This window comes from Schistocerca serialis, chromosome 9 (assembly GCF_023864345.2).
Source record: "Schistocerca serialis cubense isolate TAMUIC-IGC-003099 chromosome 9, iqSchSeri2.2, whole genome shotgun sequence".
Classification (NCBI taxonomy): Eukaryota; Metazoa; Arthropoda; class Insecta; order Orthoptera; family Acrididae; genus Schistocerca; species Schistocerca serialis.
In genome coordinates, this window is record NC_064646.1 from 427610528 (window position 1) to 427631000 (window position 20473).

General features: G+C 41.9%; 1 protein-coding gene across 5 annotated transcripts in view; it reads right to left on the reverse strand.

Moving 5' to 3' along the window:
* LOC126418612 (PAX-interacting protein 1-like) overlaps positions 1-20473 on the reverse strand; it is a 176809-nt gene that overhangs the window by 53437 nt on the left and 102899 nt on the right. For 4 of the 5 annotated variants that reach the window (XM_050085450.1, XM_050085447.1, XM_050085451.1 and 1 more), the window contains exon 14: positions 13554-13866. In XM_050085450.1, coding sequence (XP_049941407.1) covers positions 13554-13866 — 313 coding nt within the window. The remainder of the gene's footprint in view (positions 1-13553; positions 13867-20473) is intronic. The other variant, XM_050085449.1, reaches the window with a different exon arrangement.

Sequence of the window (20473 nt, forward strand, 5' to 3'; positions counted from 1 at the left end):
TAATGAAGACACATCAAGTTGCAGACAGGCACAATTAAAAAACACTACCATAAAGCTTTCGGTCACAACCTTCATCACTAAAAGAGAGAGACACCCAGCACCTGGAGGAGCATTCCAGACTCCAATCCCATAAGTTATCAACCTACTGACATCCTACTGCCACCTCAGGGCACCACTATCCAACCCCTATCGTACCCACAGTATTCCTCCTCGTCCACCCCTTATAGTAGCTAAACTGTGCCTAGCTGACCTTTTCAACTCGCCACATCCCCGAAACTCCCTACCACCTCTCCACCAAATCCAGAGGCAAAACAGTCCTGTAACGCTGTTGTTAACTTTTCCACCAAAACCCTCAGCTCCACAGAAGTTTCAGTCCTATCTAAAGGCCTTACCTTTAGCCCTACACCCAAATTTAACCGTGCTGAACTTTTCAAAGACCTACTCTCCTTATCCCAATTCCTGCAATGGAAGCACTTCTTTGCTGCCAACCTCTCCAACCAAAACCACCCTAATTCCAACATTGAACCCTGCCTCTTCCTGTTCATACCACCATCCAACTGTGATCCTCTCCCCCTCCCACCTAACCACCTTCCAGGAATTTCTCACCTCAAACTTAGCCTCACTATCCCTCCCTAGGTTTCTTTTTCAGAACAACAACTTTTCAGTAGAAGAAAGAACAGCCATACACAACCTCAACACAAATCCTGACCCAATCATCCTATCTGCAGGCAAAGGTTCCACCACTGTTGTTATGAACTGCAGTGACTACCTGGCAGAAGACCTCTGCCAATTATCTGACTCCTCCACCTACAAACTTTGCCAGAGTGATCCCATCCCGGAAGTCCAATACAAACTCCAATCCCTGCTTAAGGCCTCACCCTATGACACCAACCTTCTACACACTCCCCAAAATCCACAAACCCTACAATCCTGGACACCCCATTATGGCCGATTATTGTGCCATGGCTGAAACAATTTCGGCCCTCATTGACCAACACTTCAAATCGATGCTCGTAATCCACCTTCCCTTGTCAAAGACACCAACCACTTCCTTCACCAACTGTCCACCAGCCCTACATCTTTACCTCCTGGATCCCTACTTGTCACTGTTGACGCCACCTCCCTATACTATTGACACCACCACCCTAATAACAACATCCCTCATACCTGTGGTCTTACCACTATTGGACACTACCTTTCCGAATGTCCTTCAAGACTCCAAAACCACAACCTCATTCCTAGTACACCTTACTAACTTTATCCTAACCAACAGATACTTCTCATTTGAAGGGAAGGAATATAAACAAATCTGCGACACAGCCATGGGCGCCTGCATGTCACCCTCCTGTGTCAACTTTTTATGCGACATCTAGAGGGGACCTTCCTAGCCTCCCAAAACGCCAAACCCCTAGTCTGGTACAGATATCTTCATGATATGAACTCAGGGCCAACACAACCTATCTTCATTCCTTCACAATCTCAACACCTTCCCTTCCATCATGCCACCTTCCTAGATGTTCCTCTTCCTAGATGTTCCTCTTTTCTGATGGCTCCATCCACACCTCTGTCCACATTAAGCCCATCAACCACCAACAGTACATGCATTTTGACAGCTGTCATCCCTTTCACACCAAACACTCACTCCCATACATCCTGGCTACCCAGGGATGGCACAACTGCAGTTACAAATACAAAAAGTCCATTCTGCAGTATGCTGAGAATCTCACCAAGGCCATCACAGACGGGCACTATCTCCCAGACCTAGTCCCCAAACAGATCTCTCGTGCCATTTCCTCTCATACCCCCGACACTCTCACCAACTCGCAAGATTCAGCCACAGAGGAGTGTCACCTTCATCACCAAGTACCACACTGGATGGGAACAACATCCTTCGCCAAGACTTTGATTACCTATCATCATGCCCTGAAATGAGAGACATCCTACCTGAGATATTTCCCACCCCTCCTAAAGTGGTGTTCCATCGTCCACCCAACCTCTACAACATCCGAGTCCATCCCTATGCCACTCCTAATCCCAACCCTTTGTCACATGGATTATATCCCTGTGGAAGACCCACATGCAAAACCTGCCCAATCCATCGACCCAGCAGTTCCTATTTCAGTCCTGTCGCACGTTTATCCTCCGCCATCAGGGGCCAAGCGGCATGTGAAAGCAGTCCTGTCATTTACCAGCTCTGTTGCAATCATTGCACAGCTTTTTATATTGGTATGACTACCAACCAGCTGTCCACTAGGATGAATGGCCATCTCCAAACTGTGGCCAAGAGTAAAGTTATCCTTACATCACATTCTCTGTTCCCATAATTATCCTGGCCTCAATCTACGGTAACATACTGTCTCCACACCCTCCACCCAACAGTTTCCATTCCCTCTGTCCTATCATCTTCTCCCCATTCCTATCTCCCACCTAATTTATTTGCAACCCTCAGTCAATGCATCCACAAATCTTTCCTCGCTCCTCTCCTCTTTTCTCCACCTCCTTGCCCCACAACATCCTGATGCTGTGTCTGTTGGCAGTCTAAGCCCTGCACACTTCAACAGACAGCGTTCGTCTCTCTCCCCACCCGTACACTATTATCCCTTCCCCTTCCCTGACCCCCTTAATAGTGCTGGTTGCATCCCACATGATCGTTGTATTTTAGCTCGAGATGCTGGAGTTGGCGGTCGTGTGAATGGTGTGGTCTCTCTTTTGCTGATGAAGGCTGTGGCTGGAAGCTTTATGTAAGTGTCTCTTAGTTGTGCTTGTCTGCAACTAGACATGTCTTCTTTACAATAAGTAGCAATCTGTCTTTACCTACATTGTTGATATTCCTACTGTAGTTCCCATTATCTGACAGATAAAAGTTTTTTGCACCTGATGTTAGTATCTTCACTACCGTAACGAGTGATACAGCCAATTGCACTACATCTCATTAGGTGGACGGAGAAGGAGGAGGAGGAGAATGAGATTACTGTTCAATGTCCCATCAACAACAAGGTCATTGGAGATAGAGCACAAGCTCGGATTAGGGATGGATGGGGAAGAAAATCATCTGTGCTCTTTCAAAAGAACCTTCCCGGCATTTGCCTGGAGCGATTTAGGACAGCAAGACGCCCGTATGAGGGTTTAAACCGTCATCACCCCAAATGTGAGTCCAGTGTGCTAACCACTGTGCCACTTCGCTTGGTCTAGGTTGATTGTACCACAGATGGAATAAAGAACTGGATGTTAAAGTATGCGTGTTGTACAGTGTAAACTCATAAATTTTGTAACTGATCTGCACATGTACAGTAGGAACATTGCTTTTGTTAGTGTTTTTAGTGCACTTAAGTCAAGAAGAATGTGATGTAAGTCATCACTGTTGTACAAATTAGAGGCAAATGCAACTACTGAAAGACAATTTGAATTCCAGTACAATATTATGATAACTACTAGATTATTTGAATTCCAGTACAATATTATGATAACTATTAGATTATTAAAGCAGCGATCTTGTTTTGGGTCATCCGATTTTTGACTGATTTGATACAGCCCATCAAAATTTCCTCTTCATTTAAAAGAAGCACTCAATGTTGCCAATTATTTGCTGTCTATATTCCAGTCTACATCTATTCTTTACAAATCACTGTGGTGTGCACAGCAGAGGGTACGTCCCACGTAGCAGTAATTACGGTTTTTTTCCACGTCATTTCATGTCTGAAGTATGGGATAAATGATTGATAATCTAATCTCACCCTCATGATCCCTACAGAAGCAATAGGTAGGGGATTGTAGTACATTCCTAGAGTCAACACTTAAAGTCTGTTCTAGAAACTTTTTTGGTAGGCTTTCTCGGGATAGCATACATCTATCTTCAAGAGACTGCCAGTTCAATTGCTTTAGCACCTCTGTGGCACTCTCCCAGGAATCAAACAAACCTGCAACCATTCAGGCCAATGTACCCCATTAGTCCTCTTTCGTACGAGTCCCACACACTCTAGCAATACTCTAGAACAAGTTGCACAAATGATTTCTAAGCAATCTCCTTCATAGACAGATTGCATTTCCCCATTTGTCTACCAGTAAACTGAAGTCTGCCCTGTGCTTTACCTACAACTTGGCTAATGTGACAATTTCATTTCATATCCCTATAAAGCGTTACAAGCAGGTTTATGTATGAGTTAACTGATTCTGTGACTCACCGATATCACAGTCAAAGGATACTGTGGGTCCCCCCTCCACCCCAGTGCTCCCCATTTTTGAAGTGAACTACTTTACATTTCCAAACATTTAAAGCAAGTTGCCAGCCTTGGCATCACTTTGAAATCTTATCAAGATTTGACTGAGTATTTACACAACTTCTTTCAGACAGTGCTTCATTAGAGACACGTATCATCGGCAAAAAGTCTGAGGTTACTATGAATACTGCCCACAAAGTTATTCATATACAATAGCAACAGCAAAGGTCCTGACACACTTCACTGGAGTACTTTCAAAATTACTTCTACATCTGTTGATCAAAAAATCCTCAGTTCAGTCACAAATTTTGCTTGATACCCCATATCATCGTACTTTTGATAGTAAGCACAAATTGAGTCAAATGCTTTTTGGAAATCAAGAAATACTCCATCCACTTGACTGCCTTAGTCCAAAGCTCTCAGCATGTCATGTGAAAAAAGTGCAAGTTAGGTTTCACATGAGCAATGATTTCAGAAATCGTGCTGGTTGGGATAGAGGAGGTCATTCTCCTCATTATGTTCAAACTCATAATATGCTCTAAGATTCTACAATAAATCTATGTTAAATATGGTAGTTTTATGGCTCACTTCCACTGCTCTCCTTGTAAATGGGTGTGGCCTCCACTTTCTTCTAATTACAGGGCAAGGGTTTTTGTTTGAGGGATTTACAACAGACTATAGTTAACAGAGGGGCTAACTCTGCTGCAAATGTAGTATAGAATCTGACAGGGATTCCAGTGGGCTCTGGAGCTCCATTCAATTTTAATATTTCAGCTGTTGCTCAACACAACTAACTCTAACACTTATTTCATTCATCCATTCAGTGGTACCAGGATTAGCTGGGGCAACTCTAGTGGGTTTTCCTTTGAAAGGAACATTTAAAAATAGAGTCAAGTGTTCTGATTTTGCTTTTTTACCCTCCACTTCAATGCATGTCTCATCCACAAGTGACTGGACGCTGACTTTGGTGACACTAACAGCTTTTACATATGATCAGAATTTCTTCGGGTTCTGTGGTAGATCATTTGAAAATGTTCTTCTACAAAAGTCACTAAATATTTCACTCATTGCTCTCTCGATAGCTAAATGTGTTTCATTTAGCACCTCTCTATCTACAGTCCTATGTTTTGTTTTACATTGATTATGCAGTAGCCTCTGTTTCTTTAGAAACTTCTTCTCAGTGACTGTATAAAATGGAGAGACTCTCCCATTATCAACTGTTCTACTGGGTATATATCTATCCAGTGCATTGTCAACTATTCTTAAACTTCAGCCATTGTTCCTATACTGGCTCTTGTCCTGTGCTGAAAGTTCCAAGTTGCTCACTGAGATATGACATTACTGAACATGAATATCTTTCTGCTTGTTTTAGTTGTTCTTTGTACTTTGGTAATCACTGCTGTACAACCGCGCCATGATAACTGATACCAGTTTCAATGTGGACACCCTCAAAAAGGTAAGGTATATTTGTTGCCATTAGTGCTAATACATTTCCATTATGAATGGGATTCCTAATTATCTTTTCTAAGTAGTTTTCAAGGAAGGCATTTAGTAATATTTCACAGACTGTCTTGTCAGTCCACCACTGATGAACCTGTAATGCTCCCAACTGATAATTGGATACTTAAAGCAGTGATTACAGTACAATTGGGGAACTTACATACAACTGAGGTGAGGTTTCCTCTAAAGTTTTCAGTTACATCAGGAGGTTTTATGTCCACCGACAATGCTGAGTCTTGCCCAAACAATTCTGCATCCACCTTCAATTTTTATATTGGTGGATTTGAGTCTCTTGTCTACTGCACAAATACACCAACTCCATTTCCCACTAGTCTGTCCTTTTGATATACACTTAAACTTTCCGAAAAAATCCCACTGCTATCATATTCAGGTTTTAAATAGCTTTCTGTAGCTCGACTCTCGATGTTCCTTTACAATTTTTGTCCTTTAGAGCTCCCTCTAGTAATATGATGACTTAACCTATGTCCCATCACCCTGCCCTTTCTAGTTAAACTTTCGCATTTCCTAGCTTATCAGTCCACTTAACTTTCAGTATCTTTCTATAGCACCACACCTCACAGTTTAAATTATCTTCTTTTCTGTTTTTCACACAGTCCATGATTCAGTATCATACAATGCTGTGCACCAAGAGATACTTTTTAAGAAATTTTCTCCCACCAGTGCCCTGTTTTCTTACCGTTACAGTAGTGCCCAATACAAGCAGTCATTTAGTGTTTCACCATTAGAACATATACAAACAACACTCTGTATACTGCAGAGATCTATATCATTTTTGAACACAATAAATATTTTATACTTGACGGATACATCTTTTGATATAGACGTGTACCGTATATGCCACTGATGGTGGACTATGTACTCAAATTTCAGTCTGGCAAATAAATACGAAAACTCATAGTATAATAAATGATGACGTTTCTCAAATGTCCTTTTAGTAAGAACTGACTTCTTTGGCAGTGCTTATCTGCTTCCTATGTTCTCTTTGCTCCATACAACACGTTATTTTTCTTCTAAGGTAGCAGAATTCCTTCACTTCATGTGCTACACCTCATCCTCTATTTTGATGTTACGTTTATCACTTATTTCATTTCTGCAACTTCTAAACACTTTTGTCATCATCCTTTCATAGTTTGTGTGCTGTAGACTGTTTGTGCTATTTAACAGGTGCTATAATTCTTCCTTACTTTCACAGAGGATAGGAAGGTCTTCAGTGTGTCTTTATCACTGATATTCTTTTAATACCATACTGGAACCTTTCTATTATTTCCTTTATTGCTTCTTGGTAAACAGATCGGGCCATAGAGTAGAAAGACTGCACCCCTGCCTTTTGGTCAGCGTTTCTCTCTGGGACTTCCATTCTTACTGTTTCCTCTTGGTTCTTGCGTATATGGTAATTACTAATATTTCTCCATAGCATACATATATTTTTATGAGGATTTAATTATTTTTTACCAGTTTACATGGTTGAACACTTTTTCTAGTCATTTTTTTTTCTATTTTCCATAGTTCCTTGTTTGCTTCAAAATTTGGTGGAGGTATGTTCTGTCTATGCAACTAGTAGACAGTTTGTTTACTGCCATACATGTTTCTTCAGTGACAATTTCCAGCACTGTTAGCTCATTTGTGTGGTCCTGGAGATACATCCATTAGTCTCCATGCTCCAGTGGGCCTATTTACGGCATTCTTTCACCCACATTTGATTCAACAGATCGGATACATCACTTGCACTTCATATTTTGTGTTCAACATGTGCGTGTTTTCAGTGTGTAGTGTTGCCAACAGTTGGCAACACTACACACCCAAAACACACATATGCTGAACACAAAATATAAAGTGCAAATGATGTATGTGATGTGGTGAATCAAATGTGGGTGAACAAATGCCAGAAATCAGCTAATTGGAGCTTGGAGACTAACGAAAACATCTCCAGGACCACACAAATGGGCCAACAATGTTGGAAATTGCCACTGGAGATGCTTCACAAAGAGAAGAAGTGAAACACATTTGTCAATAAGCAAACTGTCTTTAACTAGTTGCATAGATGGAACATACCTCCATGAACTTATTCTGGGTTGACAAATCCCATGACAGTGTCTTAGTTTTACTTAATTTTTGCTTCCATTATCAAGCACAATTAGCTGCCACTTCCACCAATGATTTTGGAAAATCAAAGGAATCTTACCAAACTCTGAATCTAATACTGGATCCTCAACATCTTCCATATCGACACGCACTTCTTCTTCTATCATAATAAAGGTTTTTTTCTCCTCACACAGGCCCCCAATGTACCCTTTCCACATATCCGCTCTCTCCTCTCATTGCACATTCACTTCCTATTCCTTTAATTTCTTATTTTATTGTACTCCCTTTTCCCCCCTCCATAATTTGATTTACTTTTTTTCTTTCTTTTTTTTTTTTACAAACAACTGAATTTCTTCTTGAGCCCACAGTTTCCTCAGTTACCATTTTTATACCAAAATTTGTTTGTTCAACTTCTGTTATTACCCTTTTCAGGGTTATCCATTCTTCCTCAACACAAGTAACCTGCTGTAGTATTCATTACTGCAGTATCTACATCCCTAGAGAACTTTGAAGGTACATAATCATTCCTCAATATTTCAGTATCGTATTTCCTTATACTTAGATGTCTCCAAGTAATTCTCTTAAATTTTATCACAGTCATCAATACTAAACTGCGACCTAAGTTTACATATAACTAATTTAATAAAAGTAAAACTGAAACTGTATATCCATAAATGGAGTAAAAAAGTAAATGGGAGTGACTCCATCAGATTACTAGGAATATATGTGGACCTGCAACTGAAATGGGTTGTACACACAGAATAGTTCTGAAATAAATTTTGTGATTTTTACCAATTAAAGCCTTGTGTTAGTAATAACTAGCTTCTGCCTTCATACTATGCTTTCCTTCACACCCACTTCATATACAGAAATATCCTACAGTTCAGAACCAATGTTCATGCGGCAAAGAACACAGTGAGGACAATTATAGGCAGTATAGATAGTCATGCCAGCCACCATTCAAAGAACAAAAGATAATAACAGTACCTTCCCTCTATATTAAAGCCTATCTCCTTTCATTAAGAAAGCAGACAGAAACCCTTAACTTGCAGAAGTGCTGTCCACCATTATGAAACAAAAAGCAGAAATAATGTAGATTTAAAGTTCACTAGTTTAAATAAGTGCCAACCCTGACAGTGAGAGAGCTACCTTACAATTACTGAGCCAGGTATCTACACAATCTATTAATCAATAGATGTGTTTAAGAGGTATATGACTTCCATAATAGCATAGAACCCTAAATACAACATGTAATTTTCAATGCAAAATCTTATTATTGTACACCTGCATAAATCCAATAGTTCAGGAATAAACAAACTACAATCCAATATTTGATTGCAAAAGCTCTGTCTCCCCATAATGTAATGCAGCTGGTACTTTCCTGTCTCTCCTAGCCCTTTGAACGCATACCTCCTCCAATTGTGATTTTTTAACAGTGTATTACAAGCTGAAATTCATGGCAGAGCTCAAGAAGTTGTCCTCTTCTCTCATTATTATTACGGAGCTAGTATTCTCCTGCAACTGTGCCTTCCATTCCTTCCCCTGCAATAATGTTCCAATCACGCCATGATAAATAGATTTTCATCTCCCATTATATAATGACCTATCCATTCAGTTACCTCGTATACTCTGTAAGTCGTCTCCCAATTATGACATCAGCATTTGTACCTGAACTATTTGTTTATACTAACTCCCTCTTTGCATTACCTTCCTATTTGCAATGAATCCTACTCCTGATACACCATTTTATGACACAGTTGATATTAGCCTCTATTCACCTGACCAAATGTCTTTACCTTTCTTCCATTTCACTTCAATGAAGCATAGTACACCTAGACTCATCATTCAAATTTTCCATTTTAGATTTTCTATCATACCAAATTTATTGAAACTTCTGACATTATATGCTCCAACAAATACAACATTATACTTATTTTTATCAAAAAGTTACACCCCTCTGGCAGTCCCCTCCCGGAGATCTGAATGGGCGACTAATCTGGCATCATGCAGCATTGAAGAGATCACCTGTCCCCTTTTAATTACAAGCTACATTTCATACTGAAACACTTTGTGTCTTTAAAGCAGTAGTTACCATTGCCTTCTGCTTTCTCATGTCACTGGTCATAGCTGATTCTTCCACCTTTAAAGGTGGTTTCCCACTTGAAGACCAACCGGTTGCTCTGAACATATGCCTTTTTTTTCTTATACCATAAGTCTTCAGCCACTATAGTTTGATCTTTATTCAAAATCTAAGCAGAGATTGGGGTCAAACCCTGGAGTCAGGACCTTTGGATTAGTAGTCAAAGATACTGCCATGACCAAGACACCAACATTTGATTGAGGACAATTCAGAAGCAATTTATGGTGCTGGTTAATTAACATTAACAGAACTCAGTGACACATACTGTTCCTGCCTTGTTGCTTGGTTCACGGAATCCCTCCAAATGGCCTTACCATCAAATTATCCATCTCCGGCTGCCAACCCTCCTTCCACAATGACACAAGACCACCTGTTCAGATTCTGCTAATCCTTAGCCCTCACCAACATAGTACTGCAAAACCATATCAACCAAGCTCAAACCTCCTTGCAGTACCTTGTCTCCATCCACAACATGCACAACGCCATCTCAGAAAGCTCTCCACCCCACTCACTTCCTACTCCTGCCTTAGAGTATCCCTGTTCACCACCTCTACAACAACCTCCAAACCTCTTCCATGTCCCCTCACAACTGATAAACCCTGTCTCGCAGACCTACTATACTTACTCCACCCTCCAAAAATCCCTCCCACCACCACACAGCATCCAGAACCTAAACAGACCTATAACACAGTCATGAACCTTTCCTCCAGAAACCTTAGACCCACAGAAATATCAGTCCTTTCCAAAGGCCTTACCTTTCACCCCACTCCCAAATTCAATCATGCAGGTCTTGTTAAAGACCTTCTCTCCTTCTCCAGGTCCCTGCAGAAAAAACACTTTTTCACCACCAACTCTACCAATCAGACAAAGACCAATGCTGAACCCTGCGTAACTCAGTTCACTCTTCCAGCCAACCGTGATCCACCCCCACTGCCCCAAATCACACCCTGTTAACTTTCCAGAATTTCTTAACCTTGAACCTGGCATCACAATCATTCCCCAAATCCCTCAACATGCAAACTAACCTTATATCTGCAGAAAGAACCACAGTCCGCCATCTAAAATCTTATGCTGACCTTATAATCCTATCTATGGACAAAGGCCTCACCACTGTTGTTTTGAACCACAAGGATTACATGGCAGAAGGACTCCACCAGCTGTCATGCACTCCCACCTACAAACCTTGCCACAATGAGCCCATTCCAGAAATCCAGCAGGATCGCCAGTCACTCCTAAAATCCTTAGGCCCATCCCAGAACCTCTCCTCGGAGTCCATTTCTGTGATCATCCCTACCACTCCATGTACACCAACCTTCTACATGCTTCCTAAAGCCCATAAACTCAACCACCCAGGACGCTCCATTGTGATCAGTTACTGTGGCCCCACTGAGAGAATCTCTGCTCTTGTAGACCAACTCCTTCAACCTATTATCCACAACTTACCCTTCTACATAAAAGATATCACCCATTTCCTTCACTGGCTCTCCACAGTTCCTGTCCCTTTACCACAAAGGGCCCTGCTGGTCACTACTGATGCCCCCTCCCTTTACACTACTGATATTGAACACTACCCGATGGATTCTAAACCAACAACCTCCTTCCTAGCCGCCATGACCAACTATATCCTCACTCACAATTACTTCTCCTTTGAAGGCATTACCTACGTACAGCTAGGGGCACCCGCATGGGACCATCTTCTGTCAACCTATCCACGGGCCATCTAGAGGAATCCTCCCTAAACACTCAGAATCCTAAACCCCTCACCTGGTTCAGATTCACTGATGACATCTCTGCAATCTGGATCGAGGGTGAGGACACCCTATCCACATTTCTTCAGAACATCAACAGCTTCTCCTCCATTCTCTTCACCTGGTCCTACTTGACCAAACAAGCCATCTTCCTAGATGTTGACCTCCACCTCAAAGATGGCTTCATTAGTTCCTCCATCCATATCAAACCAACTAACCACCAGCAATACCTCCGCTTCAACAGCTGCCACCCGTTCCATACCAAGAAGTCCTTCCATACAGCCTAGCAACCCGTGGTCATCACAGCTACAGTAACGAGCAGTCCCTCTCGAATTATACCAAGGGTCCCACCAAAGCCTTCACAGACCTTAATTATCCTCCCAAACTTGTAAAAAAACAAATGTCCTGTGCCTTATCTTTCCAGTCTCCCACCGTCCAGCCACAGAGGAGCATTCCCCTCGTAACTCAGTACCACCCAGGACTGGGGCAACTGAATTACATTCTCCGCCAGCATTTTGACTCACTCTCGTCGTGCCCTAAAATGAGAAATGTCCTGCCCACTATCCTTCCCAACCCTCCAGTCATATTCCGCCATCCAACAAACCTACAAAATATACTCGTCCTTCCCTACACAATCCCTGCTCCCAACCCCTTACCTCATGGCTCATACCCCTGTAATAGATCTAGATGCAAAACCTGTCCCATACTTCCTCCCACCCCCAACTACTCCAGTCCGGTCACAAACATCACCTATCCCATCAAAAGCAGGGCTACCTGTGAAACCAGTCACATGACCTAAAAGCTAAGCTGCAACCACTGTGCTGCATTCTCTGTGGGCTGTCTGTCCGCATGAATGGCCAGCGACAAACTACGGCCAAGAAACAAGTGGACCACCTCCTGCTGAGCACACTGCCAAACATAACATCCTTCATTTCAATGACTGCTTCACAGCCTGTGCAATATGAACCCTTCCCACCATCACCATCTTTTCTGAATTGTACAGATGGGAACTTTCCCTGCAATATATCCTCCATTCCCATAACCCTCCTGGCCTCAACCTTTGTTAGTCATTGTCCTCACCCATCCAACCCCTTCCCTGTTCCCTTTCCAGCACTACACAGTCCTCATACCACCATCACATCCAGTATTTTTAGTTCTCTCCTTTTCCACTACCCTCTCTCGCCTGCCCTCTGTCTAACCTGCAGCACTTCACTGTTCGCCACTCCTACCCTACTATTTCTCCCCCTCCCCATCCCAGCCTCCTCCTTACCCCCACACAGTCGCCACTCCCATCATGCACTGGTGCTGCTGCTCACAGTATGGTCTCAGTTGCCTGAGACTCCAGTTGTGTGTGTGAGTTGCATTTGTGTGTGTGTGTGTGTGTGTGTGTGTGTGTGTGTGTGTGTGTGTGTAGTTTTGATGAAGGCCTTACTGACTGAAAGCTTTATTTGTGTCAGTCTTTTTGTTGTGCCTATCTGCGACTCAGCATCTCCACTATATGGTGAGTAGCAACTTTCCTTTTCATACATTAATTCTGTGATTTATGAGCAAGTGAAGCAAGATGCTGTAGTGTCTCCTAATGCTGAATGCTGCCAATGGACCAACATGCTTCTTAGCAATTGTTACTTCTAGGCAGTCATTTGCAGTATCATGCTGGAGAAGCCCCATGTAATGCATGACAGCCAAAAGCCTCGGTTTTCTGTTATATCAACACAGATGCAAGGTGTAAAAGTATTCTAACAAATGTACTATAGAATAATTCCCAAGGTCTTGTAACTGAGGCACACATGTTGCATGAACAAATTAGGAAAATGTTTTTGTATAAGAACACAACTCAAGACTTACGTTTAAGGTTAGGATTGTGACCATAAAACTGCTGTTGTGCACGTGGTGGCTGGGGTGGAGCAGCAGCTCCCTGGGCGGATTTTGCAAGTGCTGCTGCCACTCTAGCTGCGGTTGCTGCTGTCTGAGAGTACGGTATGGCTCCCGGGACCTGTGGTGGTTGTGAAGGAACTGCAGCAAGCTGCTGCTGTGCTTGAGGTATTGGTGGCTGTGGCTGCTGCTGTTGCTGCTGCTGCAGTCCAACGACAGGTGGAGGAGCCAGCCCCGCACCCGCTACTGTAGTGTTGGCTACATTGGCTAGAGCACGTCGCTGCTGCTGTTGACACAGATAAAATACTTAAATACTTGCCTGAGTAACAAAGTAGGGTATTAGTTAATTAAGCAAATAATCATATTGTCCCCTGGCAATGAAACATCAGGGCTGCTAAGAAAATCTGAAACAGAACAAGCTGTTCCAGTGTGAATACATTAAATAATGCTATCATGAAACAAATATACTACAAAGAAACAATGAAATGCACATTTTTCTAAGTGAAATTCACTGAACAAATCGTCTCTGGTCTGCAGCCAAGTGTCATCTTGATCCAATGTAGCCCAGCAACATATGTCTAACTGGTGCAGTGGTTTCTGTTTACATTCTGGATGCAATATTGCAAAGTCATCAAGAATGTCCCCAATTGTGAATGGTAAAGGCAGTGGACAATACTAACCTCTAGTCTCAGCACTGTACCTACAGTCATACTACCATCTACCTCACCGCTAGTCTTCTTGAGGTAAACATGGACTGTTTTATGCTCATTTGGAAAAATAACAGCTGGGTCAAGACTGTGTAAAATATTATATGTAGGATCCTGCTAACTCAAGTGACTAAAGAAAGGAAGGAAGATTTGGGAATAAAATATTGTTGCAGAAGAAGCTGAGTTGCACAGTCACCATGGTGGAGCGGTTATGATACTAGACTATTGCACGGAGGGTCGTGAGTTCAAAACTCACTTGAACTGTACAATTTTAATTTCTATATTTGATTAGAGTACATTCTAAATGTATCCACAAAAGTCAAGAATCATTGTACTGGAATGTTCTGTAACTGTATATATACCGTATGTGTTCTGGCCGGAGGCTGTTCGCCCCGCACTCTTGAAAGTGCAAGTGCTGAATAAACCTTCGTTAAGTGTAGTTAGTGTTCGTCATTCATCTAATTACACCTTCTTCTACATGACATTATTCTGGTGGAGATGCTGGGTATTGGAACTTGTGATAGCGCACATCATCGACGACACAGTGGCTCCCATCAGGTGACGACAGAGCCGCTGTTTATGTGGCAAGAAACCCGTGTTCGAGCCATATTCAACAGATGGCAATCTACTGGTGACAGAAGAAGAAGAGGACACTACGATGACAGCAACTGTGTGCCACCACATGAGACATCCTATCAGGTTCTCTGGTGATGATGGCCAAAATCCAAACAAGTGGCTGAAGGTATATGAATGTACAGCCAAACTTAACAAATGGGATAACACTGTGTTTGGCTAAAGTATTTTTCTACTTGGAGAGCACTGCCAAGCAATGGTATCAGAATAACGAGGAGAAGTTCTCAAGCTGGGAAGTATTCCAGGTGGAACTGCGCAAGTATTTCCGCGCACATAGCAACAGAAGTGTAAGGCTGAAGATAAATTAAATTGCAGGGCACAGTGTCCAGGAGAAACAACAGCATCCTACATTCAAGACGTCTTGGAGCTGTGTAAAATAGTGGAGCCTAGAATGAAGGAGGAAGATAAGATTGCACATCTCACGAAGGGTGTTGCTGAGGACATGTATCAAGCCCTATTTCTGAAGGAGATTTCGACAGCAGCCGACTTCATAAACTGGTGCCAGTATATAGAGACAATGGATCGAAAAAGAATTAAACGCAAGAAGTTTGAACGGCTTCCAAATGTTGTATCGATGTCTGCGATAGAAGAAAGGAACTGATTTCACAAGTGCTCTTCATCAGATAGTGGGAGAGGAAGTTCAGAAGGCACTTGGATTGCACGGCGAGCAAAAAACCGAGATGCTTCAAGAGGTCATAAGGGAGGAAGTGGAACAGACATTGAATCCAATCTATTGTCCTTCATTTCCCTTCAAAATGGTGAAAAAGTCAATACCTAGGCTAAGTTACATTCCTACAGTGCCACATGAGGAACCTGTTTGGCAACCAAGGGAGACTGACTTCTGGAGGACCCAGGATAACCAACCAGTATTTTTTCACTGCGGACGACCGGGACATGCGGTGCGCTACTGTTGAGAAAGGTGGCAGATATTTTATGATACCTGCGCCAGAAGACAGCAGACTGATCTTAGCTGATGCCAACTCCGGGACAAGATGAACAAGATGTGGGTGCAGGATGATGAAGATGAAAAAGAAGATGTGGGTGCAGGACGATGTAGATCACCATCGCCGCAAGCTAGCCGCTGGAGAGGACGCTCCCCAACATGCTGATCAAGGCCTCCATCGCCGTTTAGAAGCTCCAGCCTATCACCTAGCCGCCACAACCTGGAAAACTAAAGGTGTGACCTTCCTTGGAGGTGAGGCCACCGAAGAGAAAAATCCTCCGCTATCAATCACTGAAAAAATGACAGGAAACTACGTCAATATCCTCATGGATGGCCAACCAGCCCAAGCTCTTGTGGTCTCTGAAGCATCATATTCAGTCATTTCGGACAAGTACTGTCGCCAGTTGCAGAAAACCGTATTCGTCGACAATAAAACATCTCTGCTGAAGGTGGCTAATGGGAAATATGTAAAACCTACAGGAAGATGTGTAATTCATGTGGGTACAAGTGGCCATACACAGCCCTTAGAATTCATCCTCTTACAAGAGTGTAGTCATGACGTCATTCTCGGATGGGACTTTTTGAAAGCTTCTCAGGCAATTATAGATTGTGGTCACTCGAAGATTATGCTAGACAAGATGAGATACTGTGGACAGGAAGATGCGCGTCCGATTGTGTGGAGACTATGTGTACTGGATGAAGTGATCATTCCCGCAGTCAGTACTTGAAAGGTAACTGTCATGTGTCATGCCATGCATCAACCCATGGATCTTGTAGTGGAATGTAAGAGAAGCATACCACTGAAGAATAACTTGGTCATTCCAGCCTTTGTTGTCTCGTTTAAGAACGGATTCGGTGAATTGTGGATAGTTAACTGTCGCCGAGAACCGCAGATCCTTCCAAGACGCATGTGCGTAGCAAACGCTGAGTCGTTAATTGCCGAACAGCTGAGCATCACAAAAATCTCCCATGCCGAGTCTGTGGGCAAAATTGGAGCTACCACTACGAGACAAGATCTTCTAGCTCGACTATCACCAGATCTCACTAAGGAACAACAGAAGCAACTACTTGCCATTCTTCAAGAGTTCTCTGAATGCTTCAATCCATAGGTGAAGAGCAAATTAGAAAAAATCGATGGTGAAGCACCGGATTAGCACTGGAGACCATTAACCAATAGGCCAGAGAGCATACCATGTGTCAGCAACGGAACGTCGAATAATTCGTGATGAGGTAGAAAAAATGATGAAGAATGACGTCATTAAGCCTTCGCAGAGCCCATGGTCGTCATGAGTAGTTCTCGTCGGGAAGAAGGATGGCAGTTGGTACTTTTGCGTTGATTACAGGAAGCTTAATAAGATAATTAAAAAGGACGTTTACCCCCTTCCACGAATTGACAATACACTACATTGTCTGAAGGGGGCAAAGTTTTTCTCGACCATGGACATGCACTCGGAACATTGGCAAATCGAAGTAGATGAGGCTGATTGTGAGAAAACTGCATTCATCACCCCTGAGGGCCTGTATGAGTTTAATGTAATGCTGTCTCGTAATGCACCAGCAACTTTTGAACAGATGATGGATAATCTTCTAAGTCACCTGAAGTGGACGATGTGTCTTTGTTATTTAGATGACATTATAGTGTTCTCAGAGACATTTGATGAACACGTAAAAAGACTGAGGGCCATTCTTAAGCGTCTCCAACAAGGCGGACTGAACTTAACCCAAGAAAGTGTGTCTTTGAAGCAAAAGAAATCAAAATACTTGGACACCTTGCGTCAAACAAAGATGTGCGGCCAGACCCAGAAAAGGTGAGATCTGTAACGGAATTTCCTATTCCTAAAAGTATTAGAGATGTGAGAAGCTTCCTCAGATTATGTTCTTATTACCGTCGTTTAATCGAAGACTTTTGTATCAAAACCAGCCCACTCCAAGAGTTGTTAAAAGCTGATGCTCACTGTGCCAAGATGTGGCTTAACAGTACCCCAAATTTGGCAGTTCTGTGCATTCACTGCACCCTGTAGAGTAAAAAGTGTCTCATCCCTCGATAGAATATTGGCTGGCTATATGTCATCAACTTTGATCCACAGCAGAAACTGAAGAGCAAATTCAGAATGTTGCTGCGGATCATGAGGTTTCAATCACTGCAACCATATGGATCTTCTACAGGTACCAGTGTAAAACAGACCATGGGATGGACAATTCTTGTGACACTGCACAAGCATTAGCACTATCTGGGGCACATGGTGCATGGTTAGTTACAGTAACAGCAACCTCATCAACAATTTCCACCAGGACAGCATGCCTTCCTCTTCCAGGTGCCTCCCAAATTCACCCACATTTTTGCATTTCATTATAATCTTCTTTAAACCATTTAATGATACTGGGTCTCTCCTCAGATCTTTCTGTCAATGATACTCCCTCAATGTATCATTTTAACTGCTGCTGTTCACATGAAACAGTTTTGTTAACAGCACACAATTTCTTTTCTCAATGGCCATACTGTTCACTCATGTTATGGCTTGTCAAATAACAGTGTGGACATCATACCGTCATACAAACAGTGTAGAGCACCAGATTTGCACCTGGTGGCCACAACTCAAACTAATTGTTTCTCCTGCGTAAATCGGATCTGCTTTAACTCATTAGCATAGCTACAAAGTTTCACTGCCATACGATAATTACAGCCTACACTGTACCTCTGTGAGTAGTTATACTTTAATTACAATCATACGGAACTTCTTTCAGCAGCTGTCAATATGTGCAAAATCATGCATGGAGAAAGGTTTGAAAGTCTGAAGTCAATACCACTCTCACTGTATTGATGCAATGACCACTGATATGAAAAATAAATTGCTACCACATCTTCGTTATAGCTCCAAACTTCACACTGCAGCTTGATGACAGAAATTATATCAGAAATCCTTCCCAGCTTCTTGTTTTCATATGCTACTGTTATGACATTGAAGGGCAGAAGGAATTTCTGTTTCATAAAGCTCTAGAAGAGAGGACTACAGATGAAGATATTTCCTTTTTGTGGATTCCCTTTTCAGTGACAACAATCTGTCACAGACAAATTGTGTCAGAATATGTACTGATGGGATGGCAGCATTTACTGGAATTAAAAAGGAGTTCACAGCAGCAGTGTGAGCGGTTTCTCCTCCTGTAAAATTCACACACTGCTTGATACACATGTAGTACAACCAGAAGTCAATAATGTGATGAATGATGTAGCTAGAGCTGTAAATTTTGTGAAAAGATGAGCTATACACAGCAGGCTATTTTACATTTTTTTGCAAGGAGGTGGATTTCACTCATGGGTTGCTTCTATTTCACACAGAGGTAAGTTGGTTGTCTCTTGGTAAAGTTCTTTGTTGCGTAATGGAGCGGATGGATAAATTTGTTTTCTCCTATTGAACAGCAGCCTTGCACTTGCGGTTCTGTTTCTGGATAAGAAACGGCTTCTAATGCCTGATGTTTCTGAAAAATTGAACAATCTTAATGTATCACTTCAAGGCCAAAAAGGTCATATCATCTATCTAATCGATAAAGTGCTTGCATTTATGAAAAAAAACTTAGATGATGGAAAATCCAGATGGAGAAGGGTAACTGTGAGATGTTTTCATGCCTGAATGATTCCGTGAAGGGCAATGAGTTGGATGTAGGTAAAATTAGTAGTCGGCATAGCACATCTCGGAAACCTTCAGCAACAGTCTCAGGATAAATTTTCAGAACCTTCATCTTAAAAGTGACTGGATTCACAATCCATTCAATACAATCACGAGACCACTTGCCAACACTAGAACAGCAGGAGCTAATAGAACTCTCAAGTGACAGAACACTTAAAAATGTATTTAAATCAAAGTCCCTTAAACAATTCTGAGTGCAGACTCAGAATGAATATCCCAGTTCAGCAAGGACAGTGGACATGTTATTAACTTTCACATCAATTTACTTGTATGAGTCAACATTTCCTGCAACGGCATTCATCAGGGAAAAAGGATCAATCTCGATACACTGAGATGTCATCTATAAGTTGCTGTTGCAAATATCTGATTAAGACTGGATTTGATTTCTTCACAAATTCAAGCACGCACATCACACTAAGTGTGCAAATGTCAGAAAATTTCTGTATTTTGAACTGTGTGCATTTTTACTCTTGTTTATCTCCTTCTTGGTTGATCAGTCTGAATATAAGTTTTTAAATTGGCATTAAAATAATGACAATTGTTCTATAATCATTTGTGAATAGTGCTCCTTCACAAATTAAAAATTCTGAATTATTTAAAAGCAATATACACAGACACAGTCAAACTTTAACTATCTGGCTAATTTATGAACTAATTTATAAAAAAATATGTAGTGAACAATATAAGGAGGGACCGCTGTCATGTGCTTGCTTGTGTGAATTAATGTGTATGTTTCCTTTTCTGAAGAAAGCTTTGACTGAAAGCTAAATGTGTAATTGTCTTTTCACTTGTGCCTACCTGACGTTTCCATTGTTTGGAAATATATAGGGAAATACTCATATTTGCTCAATCCCAATAACTGCACACATAGTTATGGTTATTTATAAACGCGTTGTAATTCTTAACTCTTGACTATCTTTGAAT